Source organism: Babylonia areolata, chromosome 9 (assembly GCF_041734735.1).
Source record: "Babylonia areolata isolate BAREFJ2019XMU chromosome 9, ASM4173473v1, whole genome shotgun sequence".
Classification (NCBI taxonomy): domain Eukaryota; kingdom Metazoa; phylum Mollusca; class Gastropoda; order Neogastropoda; family Buccinidae; genus Babylonia; species Babylonia areolata.
The window spans coordinates 5,799,323-5,815,946 of NC_134884.1; the positions used below are offsets into that span (position 1 = coordinate 5,799,323).

Consider the following 16,624-nt stretch of genomic DNA (forward strand, 5'->3'; position numbering starts at 1 on the left):
TAGTTTGCTAAGTACCTGCGTCCTGTTCTGTGCCAGGGTTAAGAGAGAAAGGAAAAGAAAGGAACAAACCACATGGCCTTTGGAAGTGGGTGGAGGGAACAGGAGCTCTGTGCATGATGTCATAAAGATGCAAATTAGAGCAGCGTTCATTGGCTGTCGCATTGCATTGGTCCTGTTGCGCTTTCATGGATTTGTGCTCAGAACAGACCTAACGATATATGTATTTTTTTTAAATATTTGGTCTGGTGGTGAATGTCTTGTTTGTTCATAGACTGTGTGTAATGTATTTGCTGTCCACATGCTTCGGCTCACATCGCATGGCTTTCATAGCGCAACTCAAAGCCGTCAGTCACTTTCCTCAGATTAGTGCACACGTTGCACAGAATAGCCGTGGGTGTGTGTTTGTTTGTTTTTCTAAGTAAATAAATAAAAACCTTATTCAGTGTTGCATGGAATGACGATGTTTCGTAGTCGCGGGCACATATTTTGTGTTCTCTTGAAGACTAAAACTTCGAGTGGTGGGTCACTGAAAGACAGAACAAGTTGTAATTGGTAAATGGTAATTGGTAAATGGTGTCTTTGATTAAGCAGCCCCTTAAAAAGGTTCACCTTGATTTGCCAGGTGCAGACTGAGCCCAACGTTGCATTGTATACAGAAACATTATGGGGGAAAACAGAAAACAAGAGAAAGTAGATGAATAAAGGAAGAAAGAAAAGAAGGAAGAAAAACAATGGGAAAGAAATGTTAATGTTCAAGATTGACATTTAAGAAATGCGTTAAGGTTTAAAAGAAAACAAAACAAAAACAAAACAAAACAAAACTGGGATGATATCATGATATTAACAATAATTTTTATCTCACATTCCAGTCACATGAAGGAAAGACTTAGCATTTCCTATATAAAACTTTGATGTTATAAATTCTTCATGATATATTTCACATTGGATGCTGTCAATGGGTAGACCACAGGCGTGAGAAAACAATGGCTGGTGTGCAGCCTGGACGGACGGCTGCTGTCTCCACAAAGTCCTCCGCTGCTGCCCTCTTTGGACCCCGGCGTTTCCCCCGTCGCTTCGGCAAACCCAGTGCTAGGAAGAACAAGAGCTCTAGCTTTTACGGCACCCGTCTAACTAGAGAGGCGGACAAGAAGCCAGTCCCGGGCCAAATCTCTAGCGCTGCTGTTGCCCCATCTGGCGGAGACTGGCGGAACCTCGCCCGTGCCCGTTCTGCTTCCGTGGCCAGGTCCCGCTTTGAGGAAGACGTCACTCTGGAGAGACCCATCTTCAAGCCCCGAGCCCAGTCCGTGGGTCCTTCCCAGTTCAGACCTCTTCCCCCGAGCCTTCTCAGCCGTCGCTCGTTGCCCCCCTCCCCTGTCGCAGAGAACAGGTTTTCTGCGGGGAGTCTTATGGCTTATCCTGGCATTGATACGAACGCCAGATCTTTTCCTCGTCGACGTACCAAGGTCTTGGCATCTCATCGACCGCTTGGGAATTATTACGACAGGGTGCTGAGGAAGAGGGGGAGAGTTCAAGGTCGTCAGATGCTGGAGTACGTCCCGGAGTCGTCGTTTGAGGGTAGCGATCTGTCAAGGGCCCTGAGCCGGGTGGGACGGGAGAAGGGTACGTATACGTATTTGTATCCACACAGTGTGATCCTACAGACCCACCGACTTCTGCCCACCTCTCCTATTCTTCTTCCTCCGTCTTCCATTTCTGTTGACCGGCGGTTCAGACCGTTTGCTCTGAAGATTATCTCCATCTCTTCCTGTGGAAAGCAAAACGTGCTGTTTCCACTGACAACCCAAAATGTAAAACTAGCCCTCTGATACCTCCAGCTTTCCTGTCTGAAATCTTTCCCTGTGGAAAGTACAAAGTGCTGCATCCACTGTGAAACCTCCAGTCTTCCTGAACTTACCTGCCTGTTTCGCCTTACCCTACCCCTTTCTTCTTCAGTGTCCAACCAACCAATCTTCCTGAATGGTTTCCTCGGTGTCCAGCCAGACAATCTTCCTCACTGGTTTCCTCACTGTCCGCCCAGTCAGTTTTCCTTACTTCCAGTTCTGACTTCCCCACACCACGATGTTCTCTGTCGGAAGTCATTTATGAACATGATCTGTTCCCCTTGCTAGTTTGATGAGAGCGACCCTTGCACCTTTGCCATTGCAGAGTACAGTGGAGCCAGTCTGCTGCTCAGTGTAGAAGGATCAGGCCTGTCCACAGAAGGGAAGAGGGTGGGGTTCAAATACACCCCGGCCCCCATCCCTCTGATTGGCAGCTATTTGGGCGTGGACGAAAAGATCTTCGGGTCAAACGTGAGCCTTCAGCCGTTGGACAGCTTCATATCGGGTCACGTCGCTCGGATGGAGGCTCTGAAACTGAGGCTCAACGACCATTTGAGCAGGGACAGGGCTCAGCGTTTGCAGTTTGGTTTGAGGCCTTTGGCAACCGGACCCTTGCCTGTGGCGACGCACATCCCGCTCAGCTTACCGCGACTTGACTACGTTCCGCTGCCAAGCCCTGTCGTGACGACTCTGGCGAGGCAGCAAGCTGATGGGCAGACACAGAGCCTTGACGTGATCCCTCTGGGCAACATCAAACCCCGTCTGCCTCGCTCTGCTGTCAAGGCCATCACTGTTCCCGCGACTCTAACGGGTGGTGTTAGTCTGTCCATGCTTGATAAGATTAACATCAAGGTATCGTTGAGTTGATGTTTGTTTGTTTGTTGTTTTTTTTTTCAGATAAATTTTTATCATACCTAACGATGCTTAACAATTACTAATTGTGTCGTGTAACATAACTGAATGGCGTTCCTTGGCGGCTAACACACCACTTTAATTGGTTCTGCTTTGTGACTGTCTTTGTTTAATATTTTAATCACGCATTTGTTTGGGGACTGTGTTTAGTAAATAGATGGATTGTGCATTTACACATATGATTGTATAAGACAAAGGTAAAAATAAAAGCAATTTGTATTTATTCTTCAGCTGCCAGTCAGTATCTACAGGACCTGTTCGAATACTGAAATGGCTGTAAATAAATCATTCCCACAAAAGTACGCTCTGGCTCACTACATACATGGAAACTGTTCGTGGTCATAATTATATGGACTGCATAATATATTTCCATACCATCAGCTGTGAGCCAAGGTGTTGCAGGTGATCGGTATCCCGATTAGGATAATTTTGAAAGGGTTGTTCACTAGTGGTATAGGGGAGGTAATTCAAAAACGGTTCGGCGTTGGCAGTTGTGTGCACTTTTCAGAATTCCCCCCCCCCCCCCCCCCCCCAACCCCCCACAGAATCCTTAAACGATTGTGACGACTTACCGAAATGTGAAAATGCTTTTGCTTGAGATAATTGTTTTAAAGTAACATGCATTAGGCATTGTTTCAATGAATGTTTTCATGACGAGTCGACGTTTAAATAGACCTGATTATACGTGAAAGGAAACGAAAAAGGGTTCTTCTAGAATACAGATTATCATGGAAGACCATAATAATAGCCTAATGAAGGGTCATATTTGTGGTCTGACTAACATTGTGCGCATCTGGGTTCGTTTTATTTTGCTTCATTTGTCATAAGTGCCTCGGTAATCTGATTTATGTGTGTGCTTTGCAGATCCATACTAAACTTTTCAAACTTCATTGGCTGCAACATAATACGTACATTGTTTCATCAGTTTATTGCATGCTATATTTGAAGTTTTGCCCTCAAACCCACTCCAATGGCTTGGGTAGGACAACCACAAAATTCTTTTTGGACATTTAAAAGACACGTCATAACGATTTTGCACAAACAGTGGAATTATGTGTGCGGAAGAGTTTTTTTATTTTTATTTATTTTTTTTATAATTTTTATTCGAGGCTCGTTTTTTTTCTCTTTGTTTTATGCGACGCGTATGTACAAAGATTATGGAGGCAACATATATCAATTGAATATATACAGACGATTGATCGGTTAATGTGACTTGTGTTATTCAACCTCATTAAAAAAAACCTTTTTGTGTTTTTCTTTTTTTTCAGCTAGTTATTTGTGGTTTCTTGTTCCTTTCTTTGTTCTCTGTTGCTTTGGACTGCCTGTTTGTTTCGTTTTATTTTTTGTTCGTCCTTTTAATGCCTTTTCCAAGTGGAGAAGACTTAGATGGGACAGCTGTGTGTCTGTAGAGTGGTAGGCATTGCTAGCAAGCTGCGAACCAGTGTTTATGTGACTTAGACTTGGACCAGATGATGCGTGGTCTGCTGAGATCAGGGAATCATTTTGATAGTGGCTTTGGTTTCATGTCACAGACACCGCAGTGGAGTCTGTGCTTATCTCTCTGAAACAAATGGCTGACTGAATTTGACATCCATCCAGTCCTTAATCATCTTACTATGTGAAAAGAACTGAAAGAGAAAAATATGTTCAGAACCCGATTTTTTATGAAGTCGAAGAATATTTGGAAATAGGTGGCTGAGTTGAACATTTCTTATATGTGATATTTCGTGTGAATGAAAGAACGTTAAGATCACTAGTTGAGGCATGTTTAACTACACGTGACATAACAGTCACTGGGAAAACATTTATGTTGCTAAACCATTTTGTTTTTACTTCATTTTCCTTGTTTTTACAGTTTGTTTGAAACTTGTTTTCAGTCAAACTTGTTTTCATAGTTCTGCAATGGCCTTTGAGGTCGACGGGACTTTAATTAACAATTGTTGATTTTCGAATTTCATTTGTTTCATTTTGAAGGGTTGAAATTCATTTGTTCCATTTTGTTGATGTGGCGTTATGAAATGCTTGTCATATCAGGCGTTCATTTTTTTTTAAATTATTTTTTTTCTTGTCCTGGTTTCTTACTAATTTCACCATCACAATACACTTTACAGTGCACAAACACGTGGCGTTCTGAAGGTGATTCCCGGTTTGAACCCTCATTCATTATTTGTTTTTTCTCCCCAAGATGAGCATATTTTCCGACCATTCTCGGCCACAGGTGTAAGCGAACCGCACTTGGTACGTTCTTTGACATGTGATGTGATGGTTGTTGTTGCTAAACGTGTTGTTGCCTACCTTCCCACAGGTACACTCGGAGAGCTTCGCAACCCCTCAAGCCTCAGTGGCGGCCCGACGAGTGGCGCGCGGGCAATCCGTGGTCCCACTACGAGCTACTTCTGCCCCACCCCGTCCCATTTACCCCGAGGTAGACCTCTGGGAAAGCCCAAGAAGCTATGTACCCCTGTACACCGCAGACACCACCACCACTGCGGATGATTACTACTCAGATCTGTCCTACCCTAGACGCCCCCTCATCTTCTACCCAAACCCATGGCTGTACTCAGCACCTAGACGGGTGCTGGCGGCGCAGAGAGCCTCGGAGCGGGCCGTGAGCGTGCCTCCGATGCTCCTGTACCGCGAAGAGCAGCGCCGCAAGGTGGCCGAGTCTGTTCCGGTCTTTGATGATTGGCGCAGAGCCGCCCGTGCCAGAAGCGTCCCTTTTGACGTGATGCCTTATACCCGCCCCAGCTACCTGCCGTACTATTACGGACGGGGGTACGGCGGGTACACGCCCTACTACAGGAAAAGGCTTGGTCTTTACCTGCCTCCTCCTACTCCCACCTCGCCATATTTTTGGCCCCTGCCGACGGCGGGCCTCCGAGCCCACAGGAGCCCCCGCCATTACTTGTCGCGTGCGGAGCTCAGAGCTGGCCTTCCCAGCGCCTTGAGCTTCTATGATTATGATCCCTACTACTACAGGCGCCGCCCCGTAGAAGATGAAGAAGCAGTCAGGTACGGGACTCGCCATCGTGTCCTGGCATCCCCGTTGGCCCGCGCCTCTCTGGCACGAACCTGGAGACACGTTCTCTATCCCTTTGCCCTGCCCAAGGCCAAAAAGGCCGCTGCCTCCGAGTCCTACAGCGTTCCATTGCTGTATGCCCCTCGTAAAGGGTCAAAGGGCAAGAAGGTGATGTTATTTCCCTCTTCTTTTTTTTCTTTGCACGGATTTGCCACGTTTCAGCTGAATGTTTTGCTGTTGCACGGCAGTTAAAGTGATGGAGTTTCCATTCGGAATAATCGCTATGTTCAGCCTTAATAACGTCGGCAGTTCTCCCCCCTTCCCCTTTTGACTTTGTGAGCAATGACAAACCTGAGCGCTCTCCGCCGTGCAGTGTCCTTGCAAAGTTCTGCTTTTGTTCTATTGCTGAGTTGGTCAGTGTCGTGTACAGTATGTTCCTTGTGAAACTACGGCAGTGGCGCTGTCACTAACTTCCTCACGCTGCTTCGTCTCCTGTAGTTTTTGCTTTCAGTTTTCACCGTTTCTTCATCTTCATGATCATCATATTGTCAGGGTTCTTACTTTTTGCACATAACTGTCATGTGTTTCACAGTATCACCTCATCGAAGTCTTCACGAAATAACGTCAGTAGCTAGGTATCGGCACTTGACTGTTTCATCATCATTTCTTCACTGGCAGGCTGATGTCTTGAAGCTTCCGTTTTGATGCTCATCAACATTCACACAGTTGGCATGCTCTGTCCAGGTGGCCACCACAACGACGCCCGGGAAGATGAATGAGTTGCACTGTCTTGTCTCTAGTTTGTCAGATATTTTGTTTTGGCTTGTCGAGTACTTGGTATGCATGAGCGAAGGATATTGATCGGCGGAGCATGCTCAATCAAAAGAACATTCCCCTTTCCAAGCCCCTGAAGACAATCATTTTGGTGTGTGGTCCATACGGGTGGTGGTGGTGTTGGTGGTGGCGCTAGGTGTAAGCTAGACACAGGATTTCTCGCTGTGTCTCTTCATGTTGTCTATGCAATAGCTCAGCCCATCAACATAATACTGTGCTTTGCGACACCTTCACCATGGCTGCTCTTTGTGTCAAAAGTTCATTTCCCATCAAGAACACTAAAGGCACGAACAGTGGGGGGGTTGCACAGCAGCCAGATTTGACTCAATGAGCCAAAGCACCGAACACTGAACTGACGAATCATCTTCATGCATGTTACATGGGCAAGACGTGAGACGGTGACTTGCTACGTGACACGAGTGCATGAACAGCCCTCCAGCTTGTCTGAAAGCTGCTGTGTGGTTGGCCTGCCTGTGTTTGGAGTTCATACTAACCAGTGCTCGTCCTGCTTTCGATGACGGCTCTGTTTTCACCTTGACTTAATCTTAAACAACAATAAATGGATATTCCGGATCTGGTTTCCAAAACACTAATTGATTTAACCCTAAACAAATGATTGATTTCCCAAATCTGGGCCTCGAAGATAGTATGTGTTTTTTTGTATTATGTAACTGATCAATTATAAAATAACTTGTGGAATATATTTATCTTTGTGTTAATTGTAACTTTGATGATTATGATAACCATTATTTCACGAAGAAAGATCGAATAAATAAATTGATCGTATTGCTATTTTATCATCAAAAGAATATTGTAAATTTGATAATGGAAGAATTTTGTAGAGATTTCCTCGTTTCAGAAGCAGTTATTCGGAATAATTGATAAGATCTGTTGTAAAATGCAAAGCATTGTGATGGAATGAAAGTGAGTAACTTCATTGTGTGTAATTTACATTAAACAAATTATCCTTAAGGTTATGATGATATACCAAGCTTAATCCATATTTCAGTTTGGATAGAAAATTTTGAATAAGTTGTTTAAAGAAAAAGCGATGATGAACTTAATTCTAATCGAGACTTCGGTTCATATAAACCTCATTAAACAAGTGATGCACAACAAAGAGGAAAGTCTTTTAATTGATCTTAATTGATTGAAAACTTAATCGATTTTAAATGAAAAAAACAACAGCAACTCTGATGCTCAATTTCAGTTTAATCAATCCAGAAAAAAAGCAAAATAAAAAAATGAAATATATAACGATGATCGTAACCGTAACCTATCCAAAGTGAGGAATAGCAGTGTGACTGGCCCAGAGAGCCTGATAGCACTTGTCCATGCGGTGTTGCCCCTCTAGGCGGCACTGATTGCCAGCAGGATGGAGGTTGACTCCCTGCCTAGGCGTCCACGCTCTGAGTATGCTGCCAGAAAGTACCGAGCCATGCGCAGGGCCGATCAGGTAAACCCCCTATGGTGTCACCAGGTGTCACCATCTTTCTCTTTTAGGTCACCTGCTTGGCTTTAGGCCTGAGAAAGAGATGTGTTTCTTGTTTAGTTTAGTTCTTTACATTATGTAGCATTGTTTCACCAGATGTGACCACCTTTCTCATTTAGGTCGACTGCTTGGGTTTAGGCCTGAGAAAGATGTATTTCTTGTTTAGTTTAGTTCTTTTTTTATGTAGCATTGTTTGTCAAGGAATTGTGGTGATGCTTTTTAAGGTGATGTTCCCATATGCTCCCTCTGTGTGTTTGTGTGTGTGTGTGTGTGTGTGTGTGTGTGTGTGTGTGTGTGTGTGTGTGTGTGTGTGCTTTTTGTTTTCTGTTTTGTTTTGTTTTGGATTCTCGGAGTATTCTCTTTCAGTATTCGTGAATCAGGGGTTCGGACCTCACTTTGAAAAAAAAACAACCCAAAAAACCATCAGTGCATTGTCTTATGATGAATCTTGTTTTACTTGTATTTATTGCAGTGATTACCATAGAGCAATTTAAGTACTAGATTAGTGTATGGATTATAACCTGCAAATACATATGATCAGAATATTGACAAATTAAAACTTTGTCTGAAAGCTTTGTTTCCACAGTGAAGGCTATTTGCATACTCTCTACAACAGGACGGACCATACTGATGACCTTTTGAAAAAGTGTAGTTAGCAGTTGGTGCTTGTCTATTTTTCTTTGACCTGTTCCCGTTTTTTTCTTTAACAGGGATTATTTTTGTGACAAGTTGTATGCGTTTTTGTTTTCACAGTCATTTGATTTTTGGCAGCGGAGAGTTGTTTTGTTCCTGGAATTCCACATTATCCCATTGTTGGCTTTCAGTTATTATAGTTCACATCCATTAAATAGTGCTTCGTATATATATATATATTCTTAACATTTTTGTCATTCTGAGAAAAAAGAAGGAAGTTTCATGAGAACATCTCACCTGCAGCTTCAGAAGAAATGTATGGCGTGGAAGCCAGTTCTCGCCACCACAATTCATCCTTTTTGGACCTGTCTCCACGCTCTGACACCTCCTTGAAACTGAACTGACCACCATCCTTTGGTCTGTGCTTCCTTGTTACCTCCGATACCCATTTCGTTCCGCCCCCCCCCCCCCCCCCCCCCTGCAGCTCTGTGCCCTTTGACGCTTGTCTGTCCCTATCGCAATGTATTTTACCGGCTCGTGCTGTGTCCGTAGCCGCGTGTCTGTCCGTATCGTGTTAGTTTCAGCGGCCAGTGCTGTGTTGCAGGAGAGCATCTACACCAAGGGGCCCCGCACCTCTGCATACTACGCCTCCAGCCCTCCTCTGGTGAGTAGTGACCCGCTTCTTTGTTCCCCCCACCCCCACCCCCCGTCCTGCACCTTGGCTTCACGAGTCACATGCAGTCGCATTTGTTTTGTCCACAAACGTTTTGCCAGCTGTTATTGTTCACATTCATGTCGATGGTGCTTTGAAAGCTTGCTTACGAGAAGAAACAAAAAGGAACCGTCATTTGTAAAGGGATTTGTGACACCTAACAACATATAGCACTTTAAGGTGACTCAGTCGAACCTCTTTTCAGACTCAAAATGACTTGCCCAATTTGATATACGGAAACAGTTACACATGTCTGGGTTGTTTTTTTTTGCTGTTCCGCGACAGTTTCTGGAAGACAATTTCAGAATTCATGCCATTTTAAGTACTGTTATAAAAAAAATACCCTAAAAAACAACAAAGTTTGACAACACTGATGTTTACAAAACACAATAAACCGTTCCCTTTCATTTTTTTAAACTTATTTTCTTTCTTTTTTTGCGCTGTCTCAATATATGATTTTATCTGAAATGCGGTTTTATGATTTTGATTATGAATCTTTTGTTGTGATGGTCGTCATTACAAAGTTACACATAAGTTCATTCTGTTTTTCAACATGTGGATTTCTTTTTTATTGCAAAGAATGTTTCTTACCATTTCACATTTGTGAGAAGTACTTCACGTACTAAATCATCGAATCCTCTTTTTTCGGTCACGTCATTATCTCCCTAAGGTGACCATGGACGGTCATTGATGTATGAATGCATCTTTGGTTGGCCAGCATGTGTTCAGCTTTTTTGTTGTCATTGATTGCATGACGTTCTTGAAGGAGGCTTTCTGACCTTTTTTTTTATACTGATTATGGCCGTGTTGGAAAACCACAAGCGCAACTTTCCAATTCGCTAATGCACGAATGGCCGTCAGCCCGCTAAGTGCGCGTTTGTCGTCTTGTTGCTTAATAACTGCATTGGAAGGCTTTGTGTGGTCTTTTTAACAGCGACGAGCAGGGAGGAGTGGTCAAAAGGGAGATAACTCACGTCACCTGGCAATCTGAGTGGCGTATCTGTCTTCTCAACATCATGTGCATTCTGGCTGTGTCTATTCATTTATGATTGTTGTTGTTATTTCTCTGTCTTTTCTTTTCCTCTTTTTTATGAACAGACTTTTTGTTTCAGATTAGATGGTACATTATTTGTTCTAACCATGGTTATTGTTTCAGAACATCCCGCGATAACCACTGTTTATGTTCAGGTTGTCCATGGTTACCGGGTAGCATCATCAGTAGAGCGCATTCTTTCGGAATCACGTTTCACTATGTTTATTCGTCAGACTCCATTTTTCCACTTTGGTCCGACCTTTACATCCTGTTCGTTTCATTTGTTCAGCGCACCAGTTCGGTTTTCCCCACCCCCCTTTAGTTTATTTATCATTTTATCATTAATCATTTTCATGGTAGCAGATAAGTTCGAATCTGGAATTTTTAAACGCTGTTATGTACAGGTTTGGGTATACCCTTTTGTTTCGTAACTCAAAATCGTCACTTTTGTTACATTTTTATTATGTTTCGGGTTTGCGTTTTGGGCAGGGAGAGATGATGATTCAGCTGATGCTTACAGCAACAAAAAACAAAAAACAAACCAACTTTTGGAGCAACACTTCTTGAAGGTTAACCGTGAGCCAGAATGATGAGAAAATTGAATTCGGTTAACTTGTCACAGCAAGAAAACTCCGTTAGAAATCATAGCTAATTCTACGGGAGAACAAAAAAGAAACATTGTTTCTTTGAGAGTTTTTTTTTAAAACCCCAACATATCCTCCTCTCTTTCCTATCTTTTTTTCACGCTGTCATCAAAATGATTTATTTTGATTTTTTGTTTTGTTTCACTGAGTGGGTCTGTGATCTTCATTTCCCCATACTTTCCAATATGTCAGTAAGACGCACATTCAAGAACACCTTCGTATCTTTTAAAACGTGCTTCACATTTTATGGTAGGATTGACACTGGACAATCGAGAAAGCATTCACAACAGAGAGTGATTTGGGACGCGAGTTTGATAACAAGACAAGACAAATTCAAATATAAACAAACGTTTCTCAAATGAAAAAAAGAAAGCTGCAGCCACTTAGTGTGAGATGCCAGTTGAAGTTTGTCTCGCCGGTAAACAATTTTACACCAGCAAAATTTTCATCAGACAGTAAACCACTTGTATTGGCAATATATAGAATCCATTTCATTCCATTTCAGTTTTAAATGTGTATCGAGAGGACTTGTTTGTTTTATACGTATAAAACAATGCTACATTCTGTTTTTTTTTTTAAGGATCAGATATTGCATGCATTTGTTGATTTCCCCTTGTGTAGGTAGTGTACACCTGATTCTTAATATTTTAACTTTCAAGTAAGCAAATAACTTACCGGTGTGCTCACACGTACGTACACATATGGACGGACAGACATTACTGCACACACACACTCACACATAACTAACACACACATGAACACTGACACACACTAGCACGCACACCCACCCCCCAGAAAAAAACCCTCCAGCCCCACCCTCCGCTGTCAATAGACTTGGCAGAAGTCCACTGCTATCTTTCAGCCGAAGCTGACGGAACGCAAGGCCATAAGGACAGAAGAAGGCTACAGCAAGCCCAAGAACCTTCTTTCCTGGCAGGTAACAGTCTTCCGGCCCCTTGGCAAACGTTCATCACTGTATCTGTCTATGACCTTATAGACCCCATCATTCCTGAAGCTTAGCAAGCCCCCCTCACACCCTCCGTTTTGTTCCCTGAATAGAAAACTGGTAGTGTCAGACTGTAGAATCGAGGAATTAAGTCTTGTTGATAGGACAGGTATATTGTTGTAGGATAGGTGTAGGAGTGTGTCCATAGAATGGAGGAATTAGGCTGTTGGTGGGGGAGTTATTACTGTACTGTGGGAGTGTTGTTACAGCGTGAGTGTGTGTGTTGTGTGTGTGTGTGTGTTGTGTAAGCGCGCGCGAGTGTATGCGTACACATGCATGGAAACGTGAGCGTGCACGCATGTATGTAAAGAACGAATGACATAATGGCTGGACAACCATTGTCTGGAGAGTGAGGATGGGTGTGGAGCCAGGAGAGCATGAAGAGGGAAATGGATGGAACATGCGATCATAGTAAATGACTGAATCCGTCGGTCTTTTTGTCCATGAGCCAGTCGACCACAAGGACAGTTGAACACTGTTCATTTTTAAGTTAAAGAAGGAAACCTACCACTGACATTTAACGATGATATGATTGCTAACCTCAGATTCACATTTATCATTTATTTAGAAAAAAAAGGAAACTTATTTCAAATCCATCGAAAGTCTGTTTTGTGAGTATCCATTAAGCAGTGCTTTTAACCTGTTCATCTTTGATCAGACAAGACTTTCCTGTTTGTCAGCCCAAATTTTCTGGACTTTTTTTTGTTAGTGTAAAAGCTCTCCTGATTATACTCCTCTGGATTAAACTCTATCTAAAAAACAACACATTTATCATATCCAGCGCAGAATTTCGAAAGTGTATTATTTTATATACGAGATGAAAACAAATACAAGGAATCTGGGAGGGAATTGGCGGCTCTAAACTGCTAACCTCACATTACTTCCACTGTATTTTAAACAACGCCCTCACTCCTCCCCCTCAGTTTTTGTTCTTTCTTCTTACTCTTCGCCACTTCATGTGCCCAACAACCCCCCTTGACCCGTCAGTCTGTGTTCGTGTCCTTGCCCTCTGTGTTGGGCGCACAGTATCGCTTGGACGCCATAATGAGGCCCAGCGATCTCTTGTACCAACCTACCTCCTCCTTCGGCCGCATCCGACGACAAGTGAGAGCCGCACAGGAAGGGATGGATCGCCATCGACAGTTGCTTGACAGGTATCTTCCTGAAGAAGGGGCCGAGTCCACTGACGCCGCTGCCAGGGTCCTGCGCAAGATGGCCGAAATGGAGAGAAGAGACCCTGTGTAGGTGCACTACGCATGCTCGCACTGCCAGCTTCCGGAAGCAACTTCCGGTGTTTGGTTTGTGCGAGTCGGCATTTGTCTTAACTGAAGCTGCATGCGCTTCGCTATGGTCGTTGTTTTTGGTTTTTGTAAAATACAACAACAGCAACAACAACACTCTTTTTGCGGGTTTTCTTTATGCTCATTACAGGCATGGCCTCAGCGGTAAATATATGTGTGTTTTAACTTTGAGAGTGTGCTTGCATGATGACGGAATTTGATTCTTTTTTGGTGTTCGATTTTTTGTTACCTCGTTTCGTTTTTCACAGCACGTTTTGTAGAGCAGACAACTGTTATATATCTGTCTGTATATTCATATATATATTTATGTCTGTTCAGAAATGTCCTTGATGATTATTATCTTTACTTACTCGCACCTGCTGACCATGCCATGTACATTTCTGTTTCACATTTTACAAGAATATAGTCGCGTTTGCGTGTGTAAAGTTGTAAATATGTATTTTAAATGATTCACCTCAACGTTGCCGCTGACAACGTTTCATAGATACAAGTATTCAGTGGTATGGTCTTACGGTGCCTTTTTATTATTATTTTTTAAAAATTATTTTTCATTCAGAAACGCATTTTAATGCGTCACTCTCATGGGGGCACTGTTTGAACATGTTTTCGTGCGTTTCTCTTCATGAGTATTGTGCGTGGCACGTGGAAAACGGAGATTATATACATAGCAGGGAGAGTCAATTTTCCCCCATATATTTTAAACATGGTTAACGTGCAGTTTAAAATGTTTCATTTGCATGTCGTTTTATCTCACTATTTTCTGTGTAATTATTACTCTACTCTTGCATTCTAATTTACAGGATACTTAGTTGCTGCTGAACAATGTGGAATATTTTAGAAAGGATAACGCGTGCGAACATAATCAAAACTTGTTGAACTGGAATGAAATAGAAAACTGAAAGTTACTGTAAAAAAATACTTCAAAACAAACATCTCTACAACCTTGTAGTGTTGGTCGCTTTGTGGGGGAAGGTGCATTCGACAATATCATGTCATCATTTTGTGTTTAAAATTGGCAATGTTTTGCCCGCGTTGTCCTTATGATTGGTTTTCTTTTACTCTGATATTTCATTTCAGTTTTTTTTCCTGTAGACTTTACCAATAGAGTTGAATCTCACACTGAATCTGTCAGTAGTGACTCACCTCACGGTCATGATCATGCCTGTCAGTGTTTGCAGCATGCATGAACCAGGCTTGCCAGTTGCAGAAATTGTAGGATTGCAAGCATGAACTCACGCTTGAACTGTTTTGATCATGCACCGGATGCTGCGAGCTTGATACAGTGTGTTGTAGGCCAAGTTCATAAACTTCCCTTCGATTCCAGGATCGTAGTACACCACCTTCGTTCATTCTCTTTTTTTTCCAGTGTTTGTCACAAAAAGTACTGTGCAGTGCATGATGCTGTGTTTTGGCAGTCCGCACCCCAAACGGCTCCCAAGGGCAAAGTGCTGTCCAAGGTGGTGGTCCGCCGTCCTGACAGTGGCTCAGAGCAGGTGGTCACCATCCCTTACCAAACGGCCAAAAAGAGATCCAGGTTTCTGGGGAAGTCCGTGCCCGTCAAATACTTTCCCAGTCCTTACGACTTCCCAGATCCCCGACTGAACGTTCCGCCCAGAGGGACTGTCAGTTCGGCTCCTGCAAAAAGCAAAGAGGACGGGTAGTATAGGCGTTCCTTGACTGAACCCTCTTGACCAAGAGAATCTTCCAGACGAAGTGTTCCTTTTACACAAGACTGCCCATATTTTCCGTGTAACTTGTGCCCCGTTCCCCGGTCGTCCATGTAAATCCCTATCCCCTTCCTTCGTGCGTTTCAGTGTATATCCAGGTATTCCTCGATCCTGAGTTGGTTCATTTTGTGTCCTAAAACCTTTCAGAGAAGTCTCAGTATTTATCCATTCTTGATTTATCTACCCTGTTCCGTCTTTACCACCAAGTGCACGGTTTTCCTCCGATCTTATCTGTTACCACACTGCTATGTCAACCTGATGCTCCGATACCATCTCTTTCCACCCTTCCCGTTTTTTCCTCTCCAGAATCAAACTGGTTCCACTTTTCCAAAGGTTCCCTCAAGTTTTCACGGTGTCAAACCAGATCTATGTATGACTGTGCGTCGTTTTCATACCATCCCAGTAACTTGGCCCATTTGGTGTCCTGATGATTGTCGATTGTCTTTGGGATCTAAACACTTTCCGTTGTGATTCATTCTGTGCGGGTATGTCTTTCTATTCTGAATCTCAGTCTTCAGTATAAACCCATATTCCCCTGGCTTATTCTATGTAATCATTATACATCCAGCCATGATTAACTGAATCATAGCCCATGCCTTTCCGAATCATCAGAGTAGAAGACGACAGGGATTGTTTACATGTATAACATTCATTGACGTTATGCTTTTAATTCATCAAGTATAGCCATTAGTGATAGGCTGTGTGCATGTACTATATCATAGAACGCTTGTTATCCATATAGAAGAAACGTGTAATTCTATATTAGTCAGACTGCCTGTAGTTAGCAGTTCCAGCTAAACGTAGTGTTGGAAAATACGGTTATCTCGTTTGGAGTTTTTTTTTGTGCATACTTACTTCTTGCAGTGTTGATCGCCTGTGTATTATTTTTATTTGAGTGTTACCACACTGTATTCTGAAATTCTCCAGCGTGCGTAACGCTTGATATTTTAAAGTTAGGAAGTGCATTAGAAAGAGACTACAGAAGTTTTTTGACAACTACCAAGATGTAATGCTGTCATTTTTGACTCGGGTATGTACACGAACTTAGTCTATGTTATAGGTAAGACTGTTTCGGCTAGTGGTAAACTTTAACATCGACATTTTCTCAGCACTCACAAATGAAAAAGAAATGAAATCGAGCATGATGGTATATATCGATTAAAGCTGCCTATCCGTCACTATTGCATTCAAACCTGATGAAGTTTTCAGCAATTATTTTGTTATTTCTAGATTAATATTTTTCAGAACAAGTCACACAGTAGGCATATGCCGGTTGCTTTATTATACACTGGTAAACACATGGAGTGATCTTTCCCTAAACCAGTGTTGTAGTATTTGACACAGACCCTGTCGAAATAAGCTATGATTGGTCTTATTTATTCAGCAAGGAAAATACCCAGTGGTACTTCCACGTCCAAACTCCACTTTACGTAAAACTTGTGACACAAGTGGTCAAACAGAAAGGAAGCA

The 16,624-nt window shown here is 42.8% G+C and overlaps 1 protein-coding gene across 10 annotated transcripts in view; it reads left to right on the plus strand.

Annotated features, from left to right (window-relative positions):
• Positions 1-16,624, plus strand: part of LOC143286029 (uncharacterized) — a 52,340-nt gene that overhangs the window by 24,406 nt on the left and 11,310 nt on the right. For 6 of the 10 annotated variants that reach the window (XR_013055746.1, XM_076593538.1, XM_076593540.1 and 3 more), the window contains 5 exons: positions 5,059-5,940; positions 7,961-8,062; positions 9,336-9,395; positions 11,983-12,057; positions 13,153-13,367. Coding sequence is in view for 8 of the 10 variants with exons in the window: in XM_076593538.1 (XP_076449653.1) it covers positions 5,059-5,940; positions 7,961-8,062; positions 9,336-9,395; positions 11,983-12,057; positions 13,153-13,367 (1,334 nt within the window). In the remaining 2 variants the exon portion in view is untranslated. Of the gene's footprint in view, positions 1-5,058; positions 5,941-7,960; positions 8,063-9,335; positions 9,396-11,982; positions 12,058-13,152; positions 13,368-13,557; positions 13,572-16,624 lie in introns of all 10 variants that reach the window. The other 4 variants (XR_013055747.1, XM_076593544.1, XM_076593545.1 and 1 more) reach the window with 2 other exon arrangements.